Genomic DNA, 25273 nt, shown 5'->3' with positions numbered 1-25273 from the left:
CTGAGTGGGATTCTCATTTCAATGTCCCAGTTGCTCTCCTTAGTACCCGCCCGTCCACCAGGACCAACGCGAAGAGAAGTCTAGGCCTCGGCCCACACTGCATGGATGAAATGCACTTAAATTTCCGCTCCTTTAAAGACGGAAGAGAATGATGCAAACCGTGGCCTCTGGAGCAGCGGAGGGGGCGCTCTGGGGGGAAGTGGGCTCGCAGGGAGGGAGGGAGCAGCGGAGGGGGCGCTGTGGGGGGAAGTGGCTCTCGCAGGGAGGGAGCAGCGGAGGGGGCGCTCCGGGGGGAAGTGGGCTCGCAGGGAGGGAGCAGCGGAGGGGGCGCTGTGGGGGAAGTGGGTTCGCAGGGAGGGAGCAGCGGAGGGGGCGCTGTGGGGGGAAGTGGGCTCGCAGGGAGGGAGCAGCGGAGGGGGCGCTGTGGGGGAAGTGGGCTCGCAGGGAGGGAGCAGCGGAGGGGGCGCTGTGGGGGGAAGTGGGCTCTCAGGGAGGGAGCAGCGGAGGGGGCGCTGTGGGGGGAAGTGGGTTCGCAGGGAGGGAGCAGCGGAGGGGGCGCTGTGGGGGAAGTGGGCTCGCAGGGAGGGAGCAGCGGTGGGGGCGCTGTGGGGGAAGTGGGTTCTTAGGGAGGGAGGGAGCAGCGGAGGGGGCGCTCCGGGGGGAAGTGGGTTCGCAGGGAGGGAGCAGCGGAGGGGGCGCTCTGGGGGGAAGTGGGCTCGCAGGGAGGGAGCAGCGGAGGGGGCGCTGTGGGGGAAATGGGCTCTCAGGGAGGGAGGGAACAGCGGAGGGGGCGCTGTGGGGGAAGTGGGCTCGCAGGGAGGGAGCAGCGGAGGGGGCGCTCCGGGGGGAAGTGGGTTCGTAGGGAGGGAGCAGCGGAGGGGGCGCTGTGGGGGAAGTGGGTTCGCAGGGAGGGAGCAGCGGAGGGGGCGCTCCGGGGGGAAGTGGGTTCGCAGGGAGGGAGCAGCGGAGGGGGCGCTCTGGGGGGAAGTGGGTTCGCAGGGAGGGAGCAGCGGAGGGGGCGCTGTGGGGGAAGTGGGCTCGCAGGGAGGGAGCAGCGGAGGGGGCGCTCCGGGGGGAAGTGGGCTCGCAGGGACGTCCGCCACACCAGCCACCCCGCCTGGCGACGGCCCCAAGGCTGACAGTGGCCACTGTTCGCACACAGGGTTTGGAATCACAGCATGATCTCTAGGTCGTGCTGCTTGAGACTAGAGGGGAAGGCTCTTCCTCTTTCTGGGGAGGAGGAGCCAGGAGAGGAGCTGCGCCCAGCCCGGGAGGAGGCCGGGCAGGGCACCGGGTTCGTTTCTCTGGAGCTCACGGGAAGGCAGGAGGGACCGTGAGTGATGAGAATGTCTCCCCTTTCACAGTTCCAGCTGGACTCCTGTTGGCCCGGATAAAACTCGCTACAATTAGCTCTTCATGAGGATGTTAATTACCAACACAAAACAAAACTAAACCACCCAACCGCTGCGAACCCTCATGTAAGGGCAGAGCCTGAGCAGCGGGGCCCAGTCCCTCTGACTGCTGAGCGAGGACGCCGGGCGTCCCCACAGTCATTTATGAAAGGGCTGGGGGTTCTTCCCGCCGACGAGGTGGAGGGCACCGTGGAAGTGTATGCCGACGGCGCGGGGGCCCAGTCTGCAGCAGCCGCTAGGACGGCGCGGGCACTGCGGTCGTCTGTCACCAGCTGCCGCTGGGGTGAGTCCAGCGTCCTCTCCTGGGCGGGGCGCATGACCCAGAGCGAGTGGGCACCATGGTGATTGTGGGAAGGTTGGTCCTCCTCCCTCATTCTCACTCTCCTCAGCAGAGTGGCTGAGAAGGGCCCGGAGGGAGAGCGCTGTCTCACCCTCACGCACTCAGTGTGCCCACGTCGCTCCCCCGCTGGCCACGACGTGGCCTGCTCAGCGGTCGGAGGTGGAAAGCACCTCTGGGTCTTGGTCTTTAAGCAGATAGTTGTTCAGTCCTAGGAAGCGAGGACTTGGATCCTGAGAACGGTAATTCCTCAGTGGCAGGTGGGCCTGGGTTGCTGCCCCCGCTCCGTGTTGCTGTGAAGGAGGTGGCCTTCACTGGGCTCTTGTCCCTGATGGGTTGGGTGAGATGGGCCGTCCCGAGGAGCTGCCCGCTCCCCCAGCCCTGGCACCTCACTAAAACGGATCGGTGCCCACTGCCCCGGCCCAGCCCTCCGTGCCTTTGCCGAGGGTCTCACCAGGAGCGGGCTCCATTTTGGAGCAAACGTTTTATTTTTGTTGTTATTCCTATTGTTCTGTTTTTGTGTCTGATTTCTTTTTTCTAAGGTCACATGCCATATGTTTTTCTTGGCCTTTATGACCAGAGATCTTTAGAAAGCATCTTCTAGCCTGCCAGTGTGGCTCACTGGTTGAGTATTGACCCATGAACCAGGAGGTCACAGGTCAATTCCCCGTCAGGGCACATGTCCAGGTTGCGGGCTTAATCCCCAGTGGGGGTGTGCAGGAGGCAGCCCATCAATGATTCTCTCTCTCAGCACTGATGTTTCTATCTCTCTCTGCCCCTCCTTCCTCTCTGAAGTCTATAAAAAAAAAAAAAAAACGTTTTAAAAAAGAAAAATGCAGGTCTAAAAGACTGAAAGAAAGGTTTGTAATTTAGAAATATTTTGCATTAATCATCAGTGATTGATAACCTATAATAATAAACGCATACTATGCTAATTAGACCAGATGTCCTTCTGGATGTCCTTCCGGATGACCTTCTGGATGAAGCTGGGGCTGTGAGGGAAGCCCAAGTCCCGGGTGCCAGAGGGAAGCCGGTGCCAGCAGCCGGGGGATGGAAGGCCTACTCTTGCATGATTTCGTGCATCGGGCCTCTAGTATCTAATAGGATGATACCAATGAAAAGGTTAGTCAACTCCAGTGAAACCACTAAGATTTTTGCCAGCTTCCTCCTGCCTTCCCATGAGGAGGGTGAGGAATGAGTATTCAGTAGAGGCAAACCTTGAAGTTTGTTCAGAGTTTTGATTAGAGCAGCAAGTAGGGTTAATGTACCTAGTTACTGATTTGTAAACGAGAGTATTGCTCTGAATCAGGAGGGGAGGCGGAAGCTGGGCCTGGAAGTGTGTGGTGGGAGGAGCGGTAATTACTGACTTGATCAGTGAGGGTTCCAGTCTCAAAAAATGTTGACTTGAGCTTCTCCTGGGAGAGCCCGAGGGGGTCAGCATTGGGGGGCGGTGTCAGCATCTTCCTTCAGCCACATCTTCCTGTGCTTTGGTTCCCCGAGAACCAGGGAGGAACCGTGTCCTCTGAGGCTCCGACCTGGGGAGGCAAGAGCGCCCGAGTGGGCATGGACTCCGTGAGCTTACCTGTCACCGGCCGGCCGGCCGGGTGGCTGACCTCCGCTGCGCAGACGCACACTCGGGCAGGCTCGTGCTCACAGCCCCCGGGTGCCCGCTGTAAACAGCGCCCGGGAGGGCGAGCGGCGCCCAGACTCCGTGCCGGCGGACAGTCATGATGCAGACGTGCTCCAGACATGTACTGCTGCGGGGGTGGAAGCTGCTGCGTGGAGACAGTTCAAGAAAGTACCATGTTAATCAGATAACCCTCTCATCTATTTTAAATGTAACATCAATCTGTACATATAAAAGCACGTCCATTAGGTGTGTTAACGCAGAGCTTATCTGCATGTTATTGATTTATTAATTGCTTTCAAAGGCGTGCTGGCATATACTGTGTAGAAGGTTTTAATGTGATTGGATCGCCTCTCTTGATACATCTTGCTTAGATACAGTGGTGACAATCATTCTGAAATGCTGGGCTGAAGTGCTGGCGTGAGAAAGACTCTTCAGGTCCCGCCTCTCCTTTTCCTCATCCGAAGGCAGAGCGTGGGCAGCCCAGCTGAGTGACCTGAGCTGTCAGACTGGGCTCCGGGCCTCACTGTGCGTGACCTGCTCCTCCCACAGCCCCGGGCCCCTCTTTACATCGGTGTGTCTGCCCTTTTCTTCTAAAACCTGCCATAGGCTTTAAAGGCACATGCATACTGGGGGTTCAAGATTGACTGAGAAGATGGCCACGGGTAACGCACCCGGATTGTGATTTCCTTGAAACTTGTGTCATCCACGAGTTCCACATCCATCTTTATGGATTTCTTCCATTTTTTGAAATCCAAATGATTTGGTAAAAGTGCACCCACCTTTGATAAACCTAACGTCAATCATTGTGCTTCCAGAAGAAAGGGAGTCGCAAAACACACCCCGTTGTCCGGGCTGGGCCGCGTTCCCGTTCACTGGGCGCCCGAGGGGCGGGGCGGGGCGCGTCCTCAGGAGGCGGCGGCCGCTGTGCAGCGCTTCCCCCGGTAAAGGTGTTCACTCGTGTTTGCCTTCTATGGAGTTGTCATCCTGACTCCCGGTGGTGACTGTGTCTTAGTCACACCGCTTCCCGAGAGTGCGTACAGACGTGAGCCAGGCATCGCCCTCTCCGGTCACAGTTAGTCTTCGCTGGGAGTGTCTCCGTGTGGGTGCCGTTCGGCCTCGCACTCGGCATGTTTTCTATTTGCCTGATTTGCTGACAGAAACTGGGTGTGCTGTGTAGAAACACTGACTCTGGTGGTGGGAAATCATGATGGATTCGTGATAGAAAGTCAGCTTGAGACCAGATGTGACATGCGGCACCCACAGGCTATGCTCACTGTGGGTGACAGGTGATCATGTGCCCATGTTCCCTGTGGGTTTTACAGGATGACTTGCTCCCGTGGGTACGGTCTTTGTTAAGGACCAGGTACTGGGCACGAGGCGACCAGCAGAACGGTTTCAGTCCACACAGGCCTGTGCTCGTAGGGACGGAAGTAGAGGAGGGAGCAGCTGCTGTCATAAAGGCCTATGGGTTTTCTGGGGACCAAGGTGTGTTTTAATGGGCGATCACCACCCTGGCCGCCACACCGTCACAGACTCCCTTTCTGATTGTCCGGAGACAGCAGCGTGGCAGATGCCCAGGCAGCGGGTCTGTGTGATGCAGGTGTCAGGAGGAAGGACAGGGCTCCCCACCAGAACTACAGAGACCCAGGTGGGGCCTCCAGGGGAGCGGGCCGGAAGCACTGAGGCTGTGGACGGGCCACGGGGGTGCGCTCTCAGCGCTGCAGCCCTCTCCTGGCGGGCGGGTGCCACCGCTGTCTTGTATCTTCCCTTCCCTGCCCCTCCCCGAGCATGTGTTCGCATTGCTGCCTGGAGCGAGGTGCGGATGGGCTGCACAGAGCACTGCTTTTTCCTAGGTTATTGCTGGGATTCTGTGCTCACCCAGACGGGTGAGATGTCACATTTTCAAGTAGTGAGGTAAGAAAATCTTAAAAACAATAATTCTTTTTCTGTTAGGATGTTTCTCTACTTCTTAAAAAATTCTTCCTACTCTCTATAAGCAATCCACTTGTTTAAACTCTGGTTGCAAAGGTAGAGTTAAGGTCCTTTATCGCCATATATGAAACATAGGCAGTTGAGATGAATTGGAAGTGAGAATGAGAAGAAGATGCCCATAAGCTACACGAGACTATGAAAGCAAATAGCTCGAACCAGGAAACACTGAGTTCACCTCAGGCCCGTGGCAGCTTTTCCTGCGTGTTTCAGTTGGGAGAGTACATTTGTGTCTTGTCCTCTGGGACCTGCCGCCTCCTGACACGTGTGGAGGACACTGTGGGGCACTGGCACGCGAGCAGCCGCCTCCGGGAAACCTCGGGAGTTTTATTTGTCCGCAAGCCCAACGTGAGCCAGCCGCCTCCGGGAATTCTCTTTCCGGTGATGTTTTGTGTGTTTGTTGGGAGGATGTGGGATGTTGACGCCCCTTTGTCCTTGAGCTTTTCTCTGTTTTCACAATTACTCATACAACCAGAAAAACCACATGCTTTCAAATAAAACACGACATTAAAAATGCAAGATAATGTGCCATAATGGTCCTGGGTTGTAGGTGAGTTTAAATTTTCTCTGAGAATATTTATTTTCTGTGTTCTCTAAGCTTACCACAGTGTGAGGGGGAGGGGGAGCAGGGGAGAATACAATAACTTAAGAAACTTACACATTTTAAAATTATTTTTCTGTATTTGCCAAGCTTTTTAACCTTTTGCACTCGGATGTCGAGTGTGACTCGACACGGTTAGCATTAGAATAAAGGAATCGAGAAAAAAGCAAGCGAGTGCAAAGGGTTAAAGGAAAAATACACATAACTTAAGCAAATTTGTTTCCTACCATAATTGGGCCATCAGTTAATTATAGGAAGCAATATACGATGTTGAGAACAGCTGTGCTTATTAAGCCGTCTTTATTCTTTTGCAAATAAGAGCCCGTGACCTGCATAAGCGCACGCAGCAGACACGAGTGTGTGCCGAGCGCGTGGGCCGAGCCTGCTCAGAGCTCGGGCTGGGGCGGGACGTGCACTCAACCAGGTGCCGTGCGGAGAGCCTCGGCCCCGGGCCAGCCAGAGTGTCTCCTGCGGCTCAGTGGTTAGCATTTGGCAGGAGGTGCAACTAAGCCTCCTAACAGGGACTGCGCCTGTTCTGACCCTTTTACCACATCACAGCCTTCATTCCAGAAACAGCAGGCGCCTGCTGTGTCCCACCGCATTCCGCGGCGTCCTGCTGTGCTTTGCTCGCACTGGCACTGCTCGCTCACTCGGACTCTGAAGTCCCGCACCCATCACCCATCGCGGGCTGCCCGGCTTCACCGGAACAGATGCCCGCTGCCCTGCAGTGAGCAAGCTCCAGGCTCCACTACCTAGGGCCTTCCTGTCAACTCTGGCAGGAAGCGCCTGGAGGTGAGGGCTGCCAGGGCCTCAGGGGGTGCCCTGCAGCACCTGGGCAACCCCTGGCACAAGCAGGCGCCTCCCATCTGGGGAGTGTGTCCGTGGGGAGTGTGTCACTGGGGAGCTGAGGAAAGGACAGTGCTGGCGTTTTCCCTGCTCCTGTCCTTCCTCGATGCTGTGCTGCCACGTGTGGGTCCCGCCAGTGCGCACGGTGCCGGAGAGGCTCTCTGTGCTGCACCCCACTTGACAGGTGACATCACATCACGGCACTTAGGTGAAGGTGGCCCGAGGGAGACGGGGCAGGCAGAGGGGCTCCCGGGGGAGCCGTGTGGGCGGGGCCCAGGGAGGCTCCTAAGGAGGACGTTGGAGTGGAGGACTGACTGAGAAGGGTCCCCTGTGACGGCCTGGTGGGACATCACTCCCACAGGAGGCGCAGGGGCGTCCCGGCCCGAGGCGGGGCCAGCGTCAGGAGTTCCAGGGAAGGGAGGAGGGCAGGTGGTCAGAGCCCTGACCGAGGCAGGAGTGGAGGGAACTCCAGAGCGGATGGGGCCAGCTCGGGGCATGGGCTAACGGGGAATCGGGAGGAGGACCGTGGTTGTAGACACAGGATGTGAATCTGAACCGGCTCCTGCCCATGACATCCACAATGTGTCATAGTGTCAGGTGTCCACTTGGACTTGGTTTCTGCAAATATCAACGTATTTCTGTGCTGAAAACAAGGATGCTGCAGATGTAAGTGGCTTTGTGGTAACTCCAGGTTGGTAACGCTCAGGTTTCGGGAAGAGCAGTGGCACCACCGCAATGCCATGGAAACCCCGCGTGCTCCCAGGCACGTGCTCCCAGGCGGGCGGTGGTGAGGGTCTCCTCTGGTTTCCGCGGCTGCTGGGAACCATGCGCTGAGACGACTTCCTCTTAAGAGCTGCTTGTGTGAACGAAATTCAGTGCGGAGCGTGTCAGCGGGGAGCGTGTCCGTGGGGAGCGTCTCAGTGGGGAGCGTGTCAGTGCGGAGCGTGTCAGCGGGGAGCGTGTCAGTGGGGAGCGTGTCCGTGGGGAGCGTGTCCGTGGGGAGCGTGTCAGCGGGGAGCGTGTCAGCGGGGAGCGTGTCCGTGGGGAGCGTGTCAGCGGGGAGCGTGTCCGTGCGGAGCGTGTCCGTGGGGAGCGTGTCAGCGGGGAGTGTGTCAGCGGGGGAGCGTGTCAGCGGGGAGCGTGTCAGCGGGGAGCGTGTCCGTGCGGAGCGTGTCAGCGGGGAGCGTGTCCGTGCGGAGCGTGTCAGCGGGGAGCGTGTCCGTGGGGAGCGTGTCAATGAGGAGTGTCTCAGTGGGGAGTGTTCTAATTGGTGAGATGATCATGAAGTAGATGAGAGTGTGTGCCCATCACTGAAGTGCCTTACTAAACATTACTTCATTATTGACGCTGGGAAGGAGCTAGGATAGACCTAATCTTACTGCTGGTGTCAGGAGGTGGTGTAATTGTCTTTGATTTCCCAGGCGCAGGCCCTGCCTCCCCAGCCCTGCGCCTTGCGGGTGGGAGCAGCGAGCACGAGGGCCGCGTGGAGGTCTACCATGCCGGTCAGTGGGGGACCGTCTGCGACGACCAGTGGGACGATGCTGACGCGGAAGTGGTCTGCAGGCAGCTGGGCCTCAGGTTGGTTTCCCTCGTCCTTGTTCCGTGTGCTTTCACGTTTGAACCTCGTATTTCCTTGCCCACCGTCAGGTGCTGTGTGTGCAAACTGCACGTCCTTGAGCGATTGGGAAATGCCAGCTTTGCGCTTCCTAAAGGCTGCGGGCTCCCCCCGGAGGCCATGTGCTCCGCGGTCCCCTCTGTCCTGTCAGAGCTCCGTGCGCTGCTCCGCAGTCTCCCGTTTTACCAGGGCTCCGAGGATTTTACTACATGTACCGGTTAATAATGCGAATTTTTTTCAATAAATGGAGTTACACATATGTTGATATAGATGCGATTTGATATGTATGCTATTTTGTTGTATTAACAGCTAGCTTCAAAACTTCATATGTCAAATTTGCTGGAGGTGTTAACATCATAGATATTTTTACGCTTAAAAATGTAGAATTTCATGCCAAAAAAAGAGCATTTGTGGGAAGTTTTAATTCATTATTTTGAAGAAAAAGTTATCATATACTTCGGGAAGCTTATGGTGAACATGCTCCATCTCAAGATACTTGTGAACACTGGTTTAGATGCTTTAAAAGTGATGATTTCGATGTGAAAGACAAAGAACGTCCAGATCAACCGAAAAAGTTTGAAGACCAACAATTACAAGCATTGTTGGATGAAGATGCATGTCAAACTCAAAAAACAACCTGCAGAAAGATTAAACGTTGCTCAGCACACAATTTCCGATCATTTACAAGCAATGGGAAAGAGTTTAAAGGAAGGAAAATGGGTGCCACATCAACTGAACGAAAGACAAATGGAAAACCGAAAAGTCATCAGTAAAATGTTGCTTCAACGGCATGAAAGAAAGTCTTTTTTTGCATCGAATTGTGACTGGCGATGAAAAGTGGATTTATTTTGAGAATCCCAAATGCACAAAATCATGGGTTGATCCAGGTCAACCACCAACATCGACTGCAAGGCCAAATCGCTTTGGAAAGAAGACAATGCTCTGTGTTTGGTGGGATCACGAAGGTGTGGTGTGTTATGAGCTTCTAAAACCAGGTGAAACCGTTAATACTGATCGCTACTGACAACAAATAATCAATTTGAACCATGCTTTGATCGTGAAATGACCAGAATGGGCCAGAAGACATGGCAAAGTAATTTTGCTTCATGATGATGCACCATCACACACTTCAAAACCAGTTAAAGACACCTTAAAAGATCTTGCCTGGGAAGTATTAACCCACCCGCCGTATTCACCAGACCTTACTCCTTCAGATTACCACTTGTTCCGATCGATGGCGCACGCACTTTCTGAGCAGCACTTCAAAACGTATGAAGAAGTGGAAAATTGGGTCTCTGAATGGTCTGCCTCAAAACAAGAAAAGTTCTATTGGGACGGTATCCACAAATTACCTGGAAGATGGGGAAATGTGTAGCTAGCGGTGGACATTACTTTGAATAAAGCGCTTTTGATGTTTCTCTTGAAATGATCGTGTTTTCTGTGATTACAAAATCCGCATTATTAACCGGGACACCTGGTACACCCAGAGACGCGGAGCCTTGCACTGCTGCTCACAGTAGCTCTGCATCGCTCCGGCAGCCACAGACCTGCCAGCCACATGATGGCACCACAGCGTCCAGCTGCTCCCCCAGACGTCTGAACTGTGACCGCTGCTTCCTTGTTTGTCGGTTGATGTGCGAAGGGGATGGCTCCCAGGGCAGGGAAGCGCAGGTGTGCCATGGAGGCCGTGACAGTCCGTGCTCCCTGCCGCGGCGGGGTGGTGACGGCCCGGGACACTGCGCTGCGCCCCAGGTCCGCCGGCCCCTCTCCAGTGGTTCTGGGCGTAGGTGCAGCGAGCCTGAGGTGTCCCTGGAATTCTGTTAGGGGCTTTTAATATTGGATATTTCCCCTGCTATTGGGCTTTTCCACTGAGCCCTTGGGGCTGTCCGCACGGCTGTCAGGGACCGTCCCTGATGGTGGTCGTCTTTGGAATGTGAACTGTCTCCACTCGTTTGTTGTTGGCAGTTGTTTCTGTAAATCACCCGCCTCTTTTTAAAACTCTGTGTTTATATTGAAGTATTTTAAAGTAATATACAGACATTTTACCTCTAAATACTCCGTAGACATCTCTTACAATAAGAACATTGTGCTGCGTAGCCAGATGACCCTTATCACAAATGACCATTCCTGACGGTGTCTGGTGCCGTCACACTCAGATCCGGAGCTGCCGCACGTCCTGACACGTGGTGGCTGGTCGGCGGCGTCCTCGCCCTGGCTGCACGGTCCCTGAGGTCTCTCCCAGGCCAGAGCCCACTCTGTGACAGTGACAGTGGTGTGGAGGGGACCAGCCTCGTGTGCTGCAGAGCGTCCACCCCCTGGGTCAGTGTTAATCCCCTGACAGGAGCCTCGGGCTGAAGGGTCGATCAGCGTGTGTTGTGGCTAGAAGTCCCCCCAGGGGACATGCTCTCCTGTCCCCTCCCGCCAGGACGCAGGAGCAGCTCTGGGCCGCCTGGAAACGACACTGCCGGCCTTCCCTGCCCGCTGACCCGGGCCTCAGTGCGGGCTCCCGTCCACGTGTGGACCGGCACAGCGAGACCAAGCCGTGTCTGTGGGACTGAGTGTCGGCGTGTGGCGGGCACCCGAGGTCATTGTGGTCACTGTCCTTGGATGGGTCAGGAATGAGGCCAGCTAGCTTTTCCTGGGAAAACTTACTAATCCTTACATTTTTAAGACTAGATTTAAAAAATATTTTTATTGATTTCAGAGAGGAAGGGAGAGGGAGAAATAGATAGAAACATCAGTGATGAGAATCATTGAACGGCTGCCTCCTGCACGCCGTGACCTTCTGGTTCATAGGTAGACGCTCCATCACTGAGCCACACGGGCCGGGCTTAGCACTAGATTCTGAAACTGTTCTGATTGGTGTCAGTTTCAGGACCAGTTTTCCTCAGATTTTAGGTGTTGGTGGATCAGCACAGCGCGGGGTTGGGTGTGGGCCTGCGGTGGGACCGCCTGGAGACGGATCGGCACAGGATACCTCTCAGCGGCAGTGCCCTCCTCTGTGATGCACCTCCTCACGTGTGGAGTTCAGTGCCTGTAACACAGTTAGCGCAACATACTTTGGCAATGCAGGGCAGTCTGTTATTGGTGGAGGATGTTATTAAACATTCCAAGTAAATTGACCTTTTGGTGGTGAGTTTATCAGACACCATTCCTTTATAGAACTCCTATTTAGTTAGGTGTGGCTACGAGGTTCCCATTTTAAAACACTCACTGATGTGTGTATTCGCTGCGTATTGATCACGTGGTCAGTGGTGTGCTAATTGGTTTTCATGTGAGTTACTGAGAAACCTATGTCTTTGTCAAAAGTGGTAAGAATTTTGAGGGTATAGTAATAGCATATTTAGCATTACCAATTACAGTATGGATTAATCTAAATTTAAGCTATAAGGCATTTTAAAAAAAATCACTAATATATTTCTGTGGGGAAAAAGGCAAGCTTTTTTTGGCTCAGAAAAATACATAGAAAATGTAAATGACACACTGAATATTAACTATATTTACAGTTATAGAAGTGATTCTAGAAGGGCAAAGATTTTTTTCACTCACATGAACAGCTCTTATACAGACCATGTTGCCAACAGCCTATACATAGAAAGAAAGAATATACAGATAGACTCACAAGGACGCCTCTATTAATGCTGAACACGTGTGTGGGTTCTTTCTCATGTGTATCCACGTGCTTACGTCTTAAGCATTAGCTCATTGCTGTCTTTTGTATGAGGACTCATGTTTGGGAGAGTGAGTCAAAGGGAAACTCTCTCCAAACATACACGCAGCAAAGGTCACCCACAAGCCTGCAGCGCCCACCAGCCTGCGAGAGCGTCGCTCCCCCTGAGTGCGCCGGGCTCTGAGCTGCCGCTGCCATTGACAGTTCTCTCACAAACGCGCCTTAAAACAGCATTCTGCTCTGCTCTAGAATTTGTTTGCTCACTTAAAGGCACAGTACTTTTTTTTAGGTGGATTGTTTTTAATGGCACTTGACGGTAAGCAGACAGCAGATTGTGCTTGTCCACATTTATGATTTGTTCTTGAGCAAATTGCGTCTCAGGCTTGTTGGCTTCGTTGCTCCCCCGAGGGAGACTACGTCAGGCCTGCCCGCGGAGGGGGCTGCCGTTTCTGTGTGAGGTGCTGTCTTCGCGCACCCTCCTCTTTCCATGGTGTCTGCAGATTTTGCTCGCTGGCACGCTTCCCGAATACCAGAGGAATTACTGTACTCAGGATAGCGGATTGGTTATCCCAGAGCTTGGAGAACAAGGCGGGATAGGAAGGGAGGCAGCCAGATGTTAGCAAATGAACCTGCGAGGGCATCCGTACCCAGGAAGCTCCAGGTGGAATCTTACTGGGGCCTTTCACGCACTGACGTTAGAGCGTTTCTTACGCCTTCAGAACCCGTGAAAGCATAGCCTAGGACGGTGACGTCCTTTTTATTGTGTGGATGTGCTATGATTGCATAGGAATTCAACCATTTCAAACAGTTATTTCCTCTTAGTTTTTTTTCTGCTATAAAATGATCGTACAAAACCATATTATTGAGTGGTCAGAATAAAAATTCTTCTCATCCAAATTGCTTTTTGAAAGTTTTTTCTTTGCTCTTTTATTTTACTGTTCTTTTGTTTTTAAATATAGTTTATAAAATTTACCAAAAAGATAGCCTGGTATATGGAATTATTGAGAAGAAAGAGGTGAGGGAGTTAAGCCTCTAAGATGACCCTAAGTCCAGGGGTCTGTTAGTGAGAGCCAGAACCCTGAGGTTAGAGGCTCCCAATGTTACACTGCTTACAAAATAGCCATGTGTTAATAAGAATAAATACAAATACGGGCTGAGAGAAGTAGGGAAGTCAAGAAAGAAAGGTTAACTAATGGAGGAAAATGAGTATGTTTTAGATAGACAATGTGTGAGGGGCCACGGCACCTCATTACAAAGGCCCAGGAGGCTGGAGCCAGCAGAGCGCCTCAGACTGCTCGGGCCAGGCCGGCTTTCCATCCAGCGGGGGTTAACCCTGAGCAAACGAGTTAACACCTGGGCCTCAGCTTCCTCGTCTGTGAGTTGGGGAGAGGACCTCCACGGGTTATAGGGAGGATTGGGTGAGGTAAGGCCTGGGCAGCTGGGAGCCTGGTGCCCAGCCAGCAGTGAGCATTCGGTGTCCGCCAGCTCTCATTCTTGGAGATGGAGGGGTTGCTTTCTAGGGAGAAATCCAGGCTATTGAGCATTTAAAGTGTGTTCTTTCATCCATAGGTTACAAGTGTCACAAACTGGTATTTGTAGTTAAAGGACCAATTTTTCATAATCTACCTTGCACAGTAGAATTGCCCGCTCAGAGTGGTTGCAGGGCCTGAAGACTGAGTTAGTTCAATGGGCTATTTATTTGGTCTTTTTTTTTTTTTTTTCATGAAAAACCAAAACAACAAACCTTTATACGAATACAGTCTGATCAGTGAAATAGGTTTAGGAATGTTCAGGCCAAGGGTCAGACATAGAATCAATCCTGTGTTTGGGGGATTGCTGTTCTTTCGGTCAAATAGCTCTACAGGAAATGCTAGTAACTCTGTTCTATCGGAGCACCGTTCCCAGGTTTGTTCTGTGGCCAGAGGGTGAGGAGGCCGCAGCTCTGGGCTGTCACCACGGAGGGAGCAGAGGCCAGGCAGCTTTATTGAATTCACACGGCACGTGACGGTCACAGCCGAGGGTTTTGTGTTGCGCTGCCGGTCTGCACAGTCTCTTTACGGGCAGGGTCATCGGTGCCTTTGTGGCCCCCTGAAAGCCCAGGGCACAGGGCGGGACTGGACGGAGGAATGTGTGTGTCAATAGCATTTCTTCATCTCAATAGCCTCCCATCAGCTGGAAACTCCACCCACCCGCCCGACCCCACGCCAAAGTGCTGACCGGGCCGTCCACCTCCTGCCCAGCCCCAGCCCCGCCTCCTGGATAGTCTAGTGTCCCGCAGCTTCCGCCTGTGCTGCGGGTGGGGGGCCACAGCTCAGGCCCCTCCCTTTGGGTCTCTCCAGGGTCCCCACCTGTCCTCACCCAACCAGAAGCCCTGGCTTTCCCAAGGGAGTGGGGAGCTCAGGTCCCCTGGGCCTTTTTGGTTGTCTGTCTCCCCTCCGGGGTGGGGTGGGGTGGGGTGCACGGTGCAGGCCCTTGGGGCCGGCCATCCTTCCAGCTCCCGCTCCCCCCTGGTCAGTTCACCCATTGCTGTCTGTAACCGGCTAACCATGATGCCTTACCATGTGGAACGTGTGCTGTGGGGCCGTCACTAACCTCTAACCCTGTGTCTGCATGAGCATGTGGTCTCCCAGTCCTGCCACCCCATCTGCAGTCCCTGTGGCCAGGAGGCGTGGACACGCTGCTGCTCCCTGAGCCAGGGCCTGGCCAGCCCCCCCTTTACCACCCTCCCCCCCCTGCACCTCCGCCCCAGCCAGGGCTGAGGGGCGGCTCCCGGGGCCTGGGGAAAGCCAAATGGCCAAAACAGAAGTCGCCTCCAGCACCACCTGAGAGGCCGGGTGTCCGTACGCCTCTTCCCTCTGTCCCAGTGGGCAGCACCAGACCCAGTCCACGGCAAAGAGCCCTCGTACCAAGCCAGCGGCCGAGCCTCACTCGCCCACCTGGGCCCACCGGCCTGGATGGCGTGGCTGGCCTGTCGGTATTCATTGCCTCCATACGTGCCGTCCTCTGGGCGCACTGGCCTGCTGCCTCTGCCCCCAGGCTCCACGCCATCATCCCCAGGCCCTCCCGGACTCAGCCAGGACAACTGTGGGACCAGGTGTGCACAGTTGGAGCTGTCCCCTGTGCCTCCTTCACCCCTCCCTCCCCCCAGGTCAGGCCCAGGCTGGAATGCACAGGAGCCTGTCCCTGCTTCTCTTCTGACCGGGAAATAAACTCCCCCGCTAAGGGGAAAAAAAGCCCACCGCACCTGCCTGGGGCACATTCCTCCTTCACGTGAACTCGAACTCGCAGCTTCCAGCCCTCACTGGCCTGGTCTGCATCCTTGGCCTCAGATGGGCCCCACCTTTATGCAAGTTCATGGCCATCCATCCTGGCCTCCTTGCTCCACTAGCTCCTAGACCAGTTCGCTCTCTCGCGTTCTCTCTTGCTCTCCCTCTCCTCTCTTACTAGTGTTAACATAAAAAAACACATTGAAACCTGTAACGAATTTTTGTGAGTGTATTTGAGCAAACTGTTGACATATGCCAGGAAGCAGAACCTCAATGAATGGAGGTAATGCTCCGGAGAATGGTGGGTTACATCTGTATTTATACATTGCAATCAAAGGAGGGACTTAGGTGGGTTACATGAAATCCATTGGTAATAGATTAAGGAGGTGGGATAAAGCAAAGCTGGGAAACCCCTGGGATTGGATAAAAAGTGAAATGATGGACACACACTTAGGTGGGTGCAGGAACAATTAACATGATAATGAAGGAATTTGTGGTACCTGTCCTGGCGCCCTCCACATTTGGTTGTGACCCAGGGGCTCCAGAAAAAGGGAAGTTACCAGTTACCCAGACAGTTCAAGGGTATGTTATCTTAGATGCAAAAAGACAGTAGGCTCAGTTAAGGTAAAGGTTGACCTTGTCAGTGAAGATACCGGCCTAGGACATAACTGCCCACCATAATTGCTTTTAGTTAAAGTTTAATTTCAGGCCATCCTTTGTGGTTACTTTAGGTCTCTGAGTTTGCAAGACCGCCATGCAGGCCTCCCCTGGGCTGTCAGGTCAGCATGTGGCCCCTTTTGTCCACATTAGTACATCCTTGGGCTGGATCTGGTCTCTGTCACAATAGGCCTCTGCCCAGCCCCTACTCAGGCATGCTGGTGGGTGGGGTGCAGCTGCCCCCACACCCGTCTGCCCTGCCCAGGTCTCTCCCCTAAGCCCGGGCCTGCAGGCGGCAGGTGGAGGTGCTGCCCCAGCCCATGCTCTAGTCGTGAGGGGAAGCACTGGGCTCAGTCAGACCCTGGAAATCAGGCCCCGGGAGGAGCCCAGCATCCCACTGCAGTTCCAAGCATGCTTTTCATTGTCCCCCTCCCCCCATGATGGCTAGGTCTCCCACACCCACCCCCACCTCACTACGGGCCCTTGCTGTGGGGTTTTGAGCAATCATGCTCAGCTTGAAGAAGGGCTGCTTCCGAGGTCAGATGTTGTCTTTCAGTTAAAGAAACAGTGTGCAAAAAGAAAAGAAAAAATGTTTTTCCTAATTTTTCTTGTTCTCAAGTTTATTGTGTGGTTTTTTTCTGATTAATTAAACATTTTTTGTGATCATTAAAAGAATGTTTATAAATAATGGAAGATATGGGAATATATAAGGAAGAAAATAAAACACCCAGTGGTCTTTGAAAGAGTGCACACACATCATCTTTCAGGTTTGAAATACAATGTATCCCAGGTGCTCTGCTCAGCCTATTGAGATACAATGTATCTCTGGTGCTCTGCCCAGCCTATCTTGAGTCACTCTCAGCCAATGGGTGATTCTAAGTTGGGTTTGTTATTTTTGCTTGATGATAAAAAGATTTAAGTTTGTAACCTTTTAGCCTAAATCTTGTGTGAAGATGATATTAATCTTTAAACTCTCTAAAAGTGAAATAGGAACGAATGCATTATAATTGCTCTAATCTGGCCACTGTCAGGTTGTGCCTTTTCCCACATGGTCAGTGGCCATGGCCATTGCTTTTTGTGTGAACAGCTTGATCTTCTCCCTTGCCCCATTTTTTGGGTGTGTATCAGTTGTTTTGTCTTTCATTACAATACTAGAGGCCCGGTGCACGAAATTCGTGCATGGAGGGGGGTTGTCCCTCAGCCCAGCCTGTACCCTATCCAATCTGGGACCCCTGGAGCCTAAATGGGCAGTCGGACATCCCTCTCACAATCCAGGACTGCTGGCTCCCAACTGCTTGCCTGCCTGCCTTCCTGATTGCCCCTAACTGCTTTTGCCTGCCAGCCTGATCACCCCCTAACCACTCTGCTGCCAGCCTGTTTGCCCCCAACTTCCCTCCTCTGCTGGCCTGGTCACCCCTAACTGCCCTCCTCCTGCAGGGTTGATCACCTCCAACTGCCCTCCCTTGCAGGCCTGGTTCCTCTCAACTGCCCTCCCTTGCAGGCAGGGTGCCTCCCAACTGCCCTCTCCTGCTGGCCATCTTGTGGTGGCCATCTTGTGTCCACATGGGGGCAGGATCTTTGACCACATGGGGGCAGATATATTGTGTGTTGCAGTGATGATAAGTCTGCATATTACTCTTTTATTAGGATAGAGGCCTGGTACAGGGGTGGGGGCCAGCTGGTTTGCCCTGAAGGGTGTCCCTGATCAGGGTGGAGTTCCCTTGGGGCGTGGGGCAGACTGAGCGAGGGGCCTGTGGTGGTTTGCAGGCCAGCCACTCCCCCTGGCAACCCAAGTGGAGGCCCTGGTATCTGGAATTTATTTTTCTTCTACAATTGAAACTTTGTAGCCTAGAGCGGAGCCAAGCCTGGGGCTCCCTCCATGGCCGGCAGCCATTTCTGTTGGGGTTATAATTGAAACTTTGTAGCCTTAAGCGGAGGCCTGGGCCCCGCCAGGGTGTGCGGAAAGCTTTGCTTCCCCTGTTGCTGGGGGCAACCCTGGCCTGCTCTCTCAAGCTCCATTCTGCCACCATTTCTGTTTGAATTTGTTTACCTTCTATAATTGAAACTTTGTAGCTTGAGTGGAGGCTTAGGCCTGGCAAGGGCTGGTGGAAAGCTTGGCTTCCTCTGTTACCTAGGAAACCTTGCTCTCTGTGGCTATAGCCATCTTGGTTGGATTAATTTGCATACTCGCTCTGATTGGATGGTGGGCGTGGCTTATGGGCGTGGCTTTGTGGGTGTGTTGGAGGTGTGGTCAATTTGCATATTTGTCTATTATTAGGTAGGATTAATTTCTAGGAGTTTTTTTTTTCCCCTTTGGTTGCCATTACATAGTTCAGATATTTCTTCCAGATTGTCAGTTTGCCTTTTGATTCTGATTAGGACAGAGTACCTGAGATACATTGTGTTTCAACAGTCTTGCTCTACAGAAGTTTAAATTTGTATGCAGTTCAGTTTAACTCTTAGTTTTAGTTTTCTGACTTCTGGGTTTCTAATAGTGTTCATATTCTAATACTAGAGGCCCAGTGCATGAAATTCATGCACTTGGGGGAGAGGGGTTCCCCAGCCTGGCCTGTGCCCTCTCACAGTGTGGGAGCGCTGCAATCAATCTCCCTAAAGAGGTAGGCCCCACCCACTAATCTGGGGTTCCTCGATGGATTGCCCCAAAGAGGTAGGCCGAAGCCGAGGGTCCCGCCTCTGCTGTGTGCGGAGCCGCGGGACCCCCGGTGTTGCTGCACAAAGCCGCTGGGACCTGCTTCCGCGCCGCATGGAGCCGCAGGATCCCTGGCATTGTCGCGTGGAGCCGCCGGGACCTGCCTCTGTGCCGCTCACGCAGCGTCAAGTCCCTGCCCACCCGAATGCACCTCGCCGCACACACAGCTGCACCCACTGCGCACACAGCCTCCTGGTGATGGATTGTTATGGCATGAGGGCATCACGGCATGAGGGTGTGACAACCACATAGACTTTTATTAATATAGATTGTTCATAACTCCCAAGGTTATGAGAAGAGTTTTTATTCTTAGTCACTTTTTAACCTGTTTGCTGCCTTCTGTTTGTCCTCCCTTTCTCCTCCTTCCCTTCTTCTTTCTTTCTTCCAATATGTGGGTCTTTGAACCTTCTGGAATTTATTGTTGTTTCTGTTGAGGTTGGGATCAAATTTTATATTCTCCCATATTGGTCCCTTGTATTCTTACAGCTCTGAATCCTGGCTCAGTGAATTGTGCCCATTGAAAATGTTTTAATACATCTTTCCCTTTCCTAGCACCTGTCCCAGGGCCACGGTTTCCCGCAGCTCTCCGGTCTGGCCGCCCCTGGCCCAAGTCGGCCTCCATCAGCCTCATCCCTCTGCCCTGCTCCGCCCCCTGCCTTCAGTGTGCTCTGAGCTGGCTCCAGGTCTGCAGGCATTAGTCCTTTACCTTGGGACCTAGCGGGGGGCGGGGGGCGGGAGGGGGGTGTCAGCAGGCTGGACTGGAAAAGGCCAGATAGTAAGTCCTCGACTTTGCAGCTGTGCACTGTGCCGCTGTCGAGTGCAGCTTCCAGAGCCCATAGCTGTGCGTGGTGTGGCTTGTTCCAATGAAACATTGCTTCCGGGCCGTGGAATGTGAATTTCATGTGATTTTCACACATCACAAATTAGATTTTTGTTTCGAGTTTTCCCCAACCATTTATATACTAGTAAGGTAGAAAAGCTCTCGGCTCCAGCACAGAGGAGCGGGCATGTGCCGCCTTTCGCCGTCCGTTCCGAGCCCCAGCTCCGACCTCTCTGCTCCCTGGACCCTCCCGCAGGAAGGAGCCGGGTGGAGCATGGACATAACGTATGCAACACTACACCATCCGATTACTCAGCCCCAGGTTCTGGGAGTAACCACAGCCAGTAGATGGGGTGAGAGGGTGATTTTCATGGGGGGTCACACGGCCCGCTGCCCCCGTTAGCGTGGATGTCTGTGAGCAGGCTTTCTTGCGGAAGGGAGATCTCTTCCACTCTGACTCTTAAAACATTTTAATTTCTTCACAGCCGATAGACCACGATTGCAGGGTCATTTTGGTGTAAGAAATACCTTCCTGGGGTCACACATCCTTCCTTTCTTTCAAAAGGTTTGGTCTGTCTGCTGCAGTGATTCCTGCAGAATGCTGCGTGTGCGGTAAAGCACCTGCCACGTCCGTCCTTGGTCACCCACGCCCCTGCCCCGTCTTACGAGAATAAAAACAACGCCGACTTGTTTAGTGTCTTAGAGGCTGCCAATTACTTCCACAAATGTGTTATTTTAGAGGTTACTTTAACTAAACAAATAAGGAAAAAGCATTTACAACATAAACCCAGGAAGTGCTGGGATTTTAGTGGATTCTCCCTCCTCACCACTGGCCCAGCGCTGCCTTTGCGGAGCGGGGAGAAGGAAACTGGGACGTTTGTTGAACTCGGTACCCGGTGCGTTGCAGGCGCATTGCTCAGCGGTGAGGGATGTTGCTCAGCAGCTGCGGGCCGGGACCACCCTGCCGAGGCCCTGCTTCAGGTCCCTCCTCACAGCCGAGCGAAGGAGCAGTCCTCCCCCGTGTTTGCTCCACTGATTTATTACTGACCCCGTGTTTAACAGAAGCCTGCAAAGTTTGTAAGCTCCGGAGGGAGCCCCGCCAGAGCCAGACTTGCACCGGAAGGCCGTCCCACGTCAGCCTTTGCTCTGCAGACTCGGCCAGAGCATCGGCTTTGGCCCAGTCAGTGAGCGTGGGCATGTGGTGGCCGGGGCTCTCCTGTGGGCACACAGACCACAGCGCCACCACCAAACGCGTGGTCTAAAACCCTGTTAATCGAACATGCATGGCTTCTGTCCAGGAGACTAGAGGTGGCGTCCTCTGTCATTGTGTTCCCTTAGCAAAGCCAACACGTCCACTCACACATCATGCTGTGACGGTATCACTCGAGTTAGGAAAACGTCCTTTTCCCTTTGGAACCTGTCACTTAGCTGTAGACGTTCACCTTTAATCTTTGCTGGGGCGGACTCTGTGTGCACTACCTGGCAGATACCAGCTAGGGATTCGGAGTCGGGACTCTAGGCCGTACAATGTTAACTCCGCCAAATCACCCTCTGCAGCCTGTCGCTCCTTTTGTCTCGGCTTCCTTCACCTCCTGTGAATCCCTCCCTTCTCCCTGCGGCACGCCATCCGCGTGGCGCACAGAAAGTGGGCCGGGTGATGCGGAGCAGTCATTTGCTTGGATGGTATCTAAAGTGTTTACTTTCAGATTATTTTAGACGTGTTCTCTTAAGAGAAACTTCCATAGTATCTAGTAAGATTAGTCAAACAAGTTCCTCTTTAACCATAAAATTTACTCCGCGAGACTTTACCATTACTGGGGTATTATAGCTGTTTAGTGCACTTTTATTCAACACATTTGGTTGTAAATTAAACAATGCGGGGGGGTGGGCAGCGTCATTGAGAAGTGAGCCAGCAGGCGAGGAGCCGCGCGTGCAGTTTCCCAGTCGCGCATCCTGCTGACGGGCAGGCCTGGCCGGCATGAGAGCGGTCCCCGGGGCCGCCACTTCGTGGAGAAGTACGGTTAGTACCGATGACCTGAGTGAGGCGGTGTTCAGTTAGAAATGTGTTTGGCTGTAAGAACTGAAACAGCAGTGACTTCAACCAGTTCCTTTCTCTCTCAAGAAGGGACCAGAGGCACCGCTTAGGGCTGGCCGGCTCCGCAGTCCTCGGGCCCGGGCCTCCTCCTCCTTGCAGTTCCGTCTCATTTGGCCCCTGAGGGCCCTGATAGTGCTGGGAGCTGCAGCCTCGCCCCAGCCTGGGTCAGCGGGAGGAGGGCCTCATGGCACCGCCACCCGGCACCTCTGGGCCAGCCGTGCTGCTCGGAAGTGGTGGGAGTCCACACGGGGTGCTGGCAGGGTCTGCAGACGGTGGTGTGACCTTGCACAGTGTGAATGTGTTAATGCCACTGAAGCGCATACTTAAATGCTCAAAATGATAGGTTTTATGTTACGGATATTTTATAACAAACAAGCAAGCAGACGTAGCCCTCCGGGAGGGGAGCGGGAGTGGGCTCTTCCCGGGACAGCCTTGCGCGCCAACAGCCCGAGGTGCGGTTCCTGTGAAAGGGAGTGAGGTTGTGCGTGACCAGGCCTTTGGAACACTTGTCACGGCCAAGAGTATACAGAGCCACGGCCCCGGGGCAGGAAGGTGTGGGGACCTGCGGAGCGACTGCTGAGGGAAAGTGTGGGTCCATCCTGGTGAACGGTCACCAGGAGCAGAAGAAGGACGTCAGCCCCCCCCCCCCCCCCCCCCGCCTAACCCAGAGTTCTTGTCCTGCCAGTGGCATCGCCAGAGCGTGGACTCGGGCCTACTTCGGGGAAGGGTCCGGCCCGGTGCTGCTGGACGAGGTGCGCTGCACCGGCAACGAGCTGGCCATCGAGGAGTGTCCGAAGCGCCCCTGGGGCGAGCACAACTGTGGCCACGGAGAGGACGCCGGGGTGTCCTGCACCCCTCTCACGGGTAGGCTTTCCCCGGCCCCCGGCAGCTCCGGCCCCGCTCCGTGTGGGCTGCTCCTTCCTTTGTCTCAATGTAGGTAGGATTAGCAAATGAGCATAAAAACAAACACGCCCACAAAACCTAACAGAAATTGTCTGTGAGAACGCTATCCCCTTACTTACAGACATTCTGAATTTTCACTGGAGGAGTATACAGTACTGCCTGGCTGGCGTGGCTCAGTGGTTGAGTGTTGACCCATGAACCGAGAGGTCACCAGTTCGATTCCCAGTCAGGGCACAGGCCTGGGTTGTGGGCTTGATCCCCAGTGGGGGGGCGTGCAGGAGGCAGCTGATGGATGATGTTTCTCATCGATGTTTCTATCCCAATTCCTTCCTCTCTCTAAAAATCAGTAAAAATATATTTAAAAAAGTAAAGGGTATACAGACCTGTAAAGCTAGATCAGAAAATATGATTTTGTTGCAGAATATGACCTTGTTTCATTCTATAGTACCAACAATGAAAATCGCGTTCAGTGGCAAATTTCACATTTTAGGTTTTAGACTTTCAGTCCATTCCTCTTTGAACCTGTATTGACTCTCAGAATGTGTTTGCAGCTGGTGAAGCTGCAGGGGTGTGGTTCTGAGTCAGCACTGTCAAAGCAACCCAGGCAACCGTGTGTTCCACTGTCAGACTGCGCCAGGCCGCAGCGGCTGCCATCGCCACGTGCTGGAGAAGGCGTGCTGCAGGGCTGATGCGCGTGCACACGCGCACACACACACACACACGCACACACACACACACGCACATGCTCTTACATGTCCAGGCGGCAGAGGAGGGACGTGCACACCAAGGAAGGCAGGTCATCACAGAGCTACTGTGTCTATAGTAAAGAATTCGAAAATGTGGGGTTTTAAACTGTGTTTAAAAGAAATAAAAAAAAAACAACTTAGGGCCCGCGCAGTGCTGAAGTTATAGTTTTTCATTAGCATGGTTCTGTGCACGCTCTTGTTTTCATTAGCAGAACAACACGTTTACCAAACACAGCAGGAGCACAGCATTCCGCCGAGGCCAAGCCGGAGCGCCTGCCTGTCTACGCGGCCTGCCTGTGGTGTGGCCGCGAGGCCGCCGCGCTGTGCGGACTGTAGTGTTACACTAGGTCCTTCTGTTCTAAGCGACATGCTGGTGCTTTAAACGATCCCGAGATTCATGAAAAGTATGACTTTTGCCCAAGATTATTTTTATGTTCCATTTGGGACAGTATTTGGATTATTTTGGGTGGAAATGGCTTTTAAGTCTACTTTTTGGGGATAAATTTGTCGTATTGTGAATCCACTAGAACGTAGTTACAGGGTTCTCGGGAATTAACACTCGTTGAGTTCATAAGGTTCAAATTCAAGTCTGTGTGGTGAGGCGGCGCCCGCAGGCGCGCCCTGTGCCGGGCCTGAGGCTCCTCTCCGGCCACAGTACTGTCCGGGCTTCGTATTTTAACTTTTTTCACTTGAAGTTAAAGTTTTGAACCGTTTCCAAGATACTTTGTTTTCTTACTTTTGAAGTTTAAATGACAAATACTGCTCAGACTTACGGCAATTGAAGCCACAGGACATTTCCCAAATATTACTTACTTCGGAGAAACCTAAACAGCTACTATGGAATTACATCAACGTGTTTTCCCACTCGGAGAACGAGAGCATAGAAAGGAGGGAAGGTGTTTCCTTAGACAGGGGTGTGTGTGCCATACTTAGAAACACCCAGCGACCTCAGCTCACCGAGTCAGAGACCTAAATCGGGTGATGTTTCTAGTGACATGGAAACGTTGTTTTGCTCTTTTTTGAGAATTGTTTTGCTTATGTTTGTGTCTCTTTCTCGTCACAGATGGGGTCCTCAGACTTGCAGGGGGGAAGGACAGCCACGAGGGTCGCCTGGAGGTGTATTACAGGGGACAGTGGGGGACGGTCTGTGACGACGGCTGGACGGAGCTGAACGCGTACGTGGCGTGCCGGCAGCTGGGGTTTAGGTGAGGCCCAGTGACACGCGGCCCCGGCGGCCACGTCCTCTTTAAGCCGATGAAGTCCTTGCTGTAACCTCTAACACCAGGGACGCATGCTCTGTCATCGGCCCGCCCACTGGGCCTGTAAGCAAGGAGGGAAAGAGAAACAGCATTCTCTCTGCCGATAGAGAACGTGTCGTGCTGTTTGTCTCCCTCGCCTCCCCGCCCCGGCCCTCTCCTTGAATAATGGGTAGGGGCGGGGTGACTTTATGTCCCTTGGTGTCCGTTCGAGTCGGCCGTGCGCTGTGGATGCTCGGGGTCACCCTGCACCCCTGCGCCGGATGCTGCCAGTTCTGACGTCATTGCATCTCAGTGGCAGAGCAGCCGTGCAGGGGCTCTGGGTTTCCATTATTCCCTTTCTCAGAACGCGAGGACAATTCCCACTTCTGTTGAGGAAACAGCCTTCTTGTCATGAGGTGACCTCTGGAACTCACCCTCGACCTCACTGTAAAGGCTGGTGTCACACTTGGGCGACATGCTTGGTGTCCCTCCCACGATGCACTCCAGGGCAGGAGGCGCGAGTCCGCAGACGGCGCCTCACTGACATTGAGCTCATGGAAGCCCGCTCTGTCCTCTTGTCCAGATTCCTGTCGTGCTCAAATCTGGCAGAATCATGTCATTGTGGCTCAAGATAGAGCTAACTGCAAACATGCATTAACCCTTAACATGTGCTTTCATTCAAGCCAGGCATGGCCACGGTTGATACATATTTTTTTAATTTGTGAAAGTAATGTAAAA

General features: G+C 53.6%; 1 protein-coding gene across 1 annotated transcript in view; it reads left to right on the top strand.

Annotated features, from left to right (window-relative positions):
• Positions 1-25273, top strand: part of PRSS12 (serine protease 12) — a 65153-nt gene that overhangs the window by 15143 nt on the left and 24737 nt on the right. The window contains 7 exon segments of the mRNA XM_054718300.1: positions 1587-1623; positions 1626-1695; positions 4195-4320; positions 4743-4864; positions 8237-8393; positions 22334-22512; positions 24361-24502. Coding sequence (XP_054574275.1) covers positions 1587-1623; positions 1626-1695; positions 4195-4320; positions 4743-4864; positions 8237-8393; positions 22334-22512; positions 24361-24502 — 833 coding nt within the window.

The sequence above is a fragment of the Eptesicus fuscus genome, chromosome 6 (assembly GCF_027574615.1).
Source record: "Eptesicus fuscus isolate TK198812 chromosome 6, DD_ASM_mEF_20220401, whole genome shotgun sequence".
NCBI classification, from domain to species: domain Eukaryota; kingdom Metazoa; phylum Chordata; class Mammalia; order Chiroptera; family Vespertilionidae; genus Eptesicus; species Eptesicus fuscus.
This window is presented reverse-complemented; position numbering and strand designations above follow the sequence as displayed.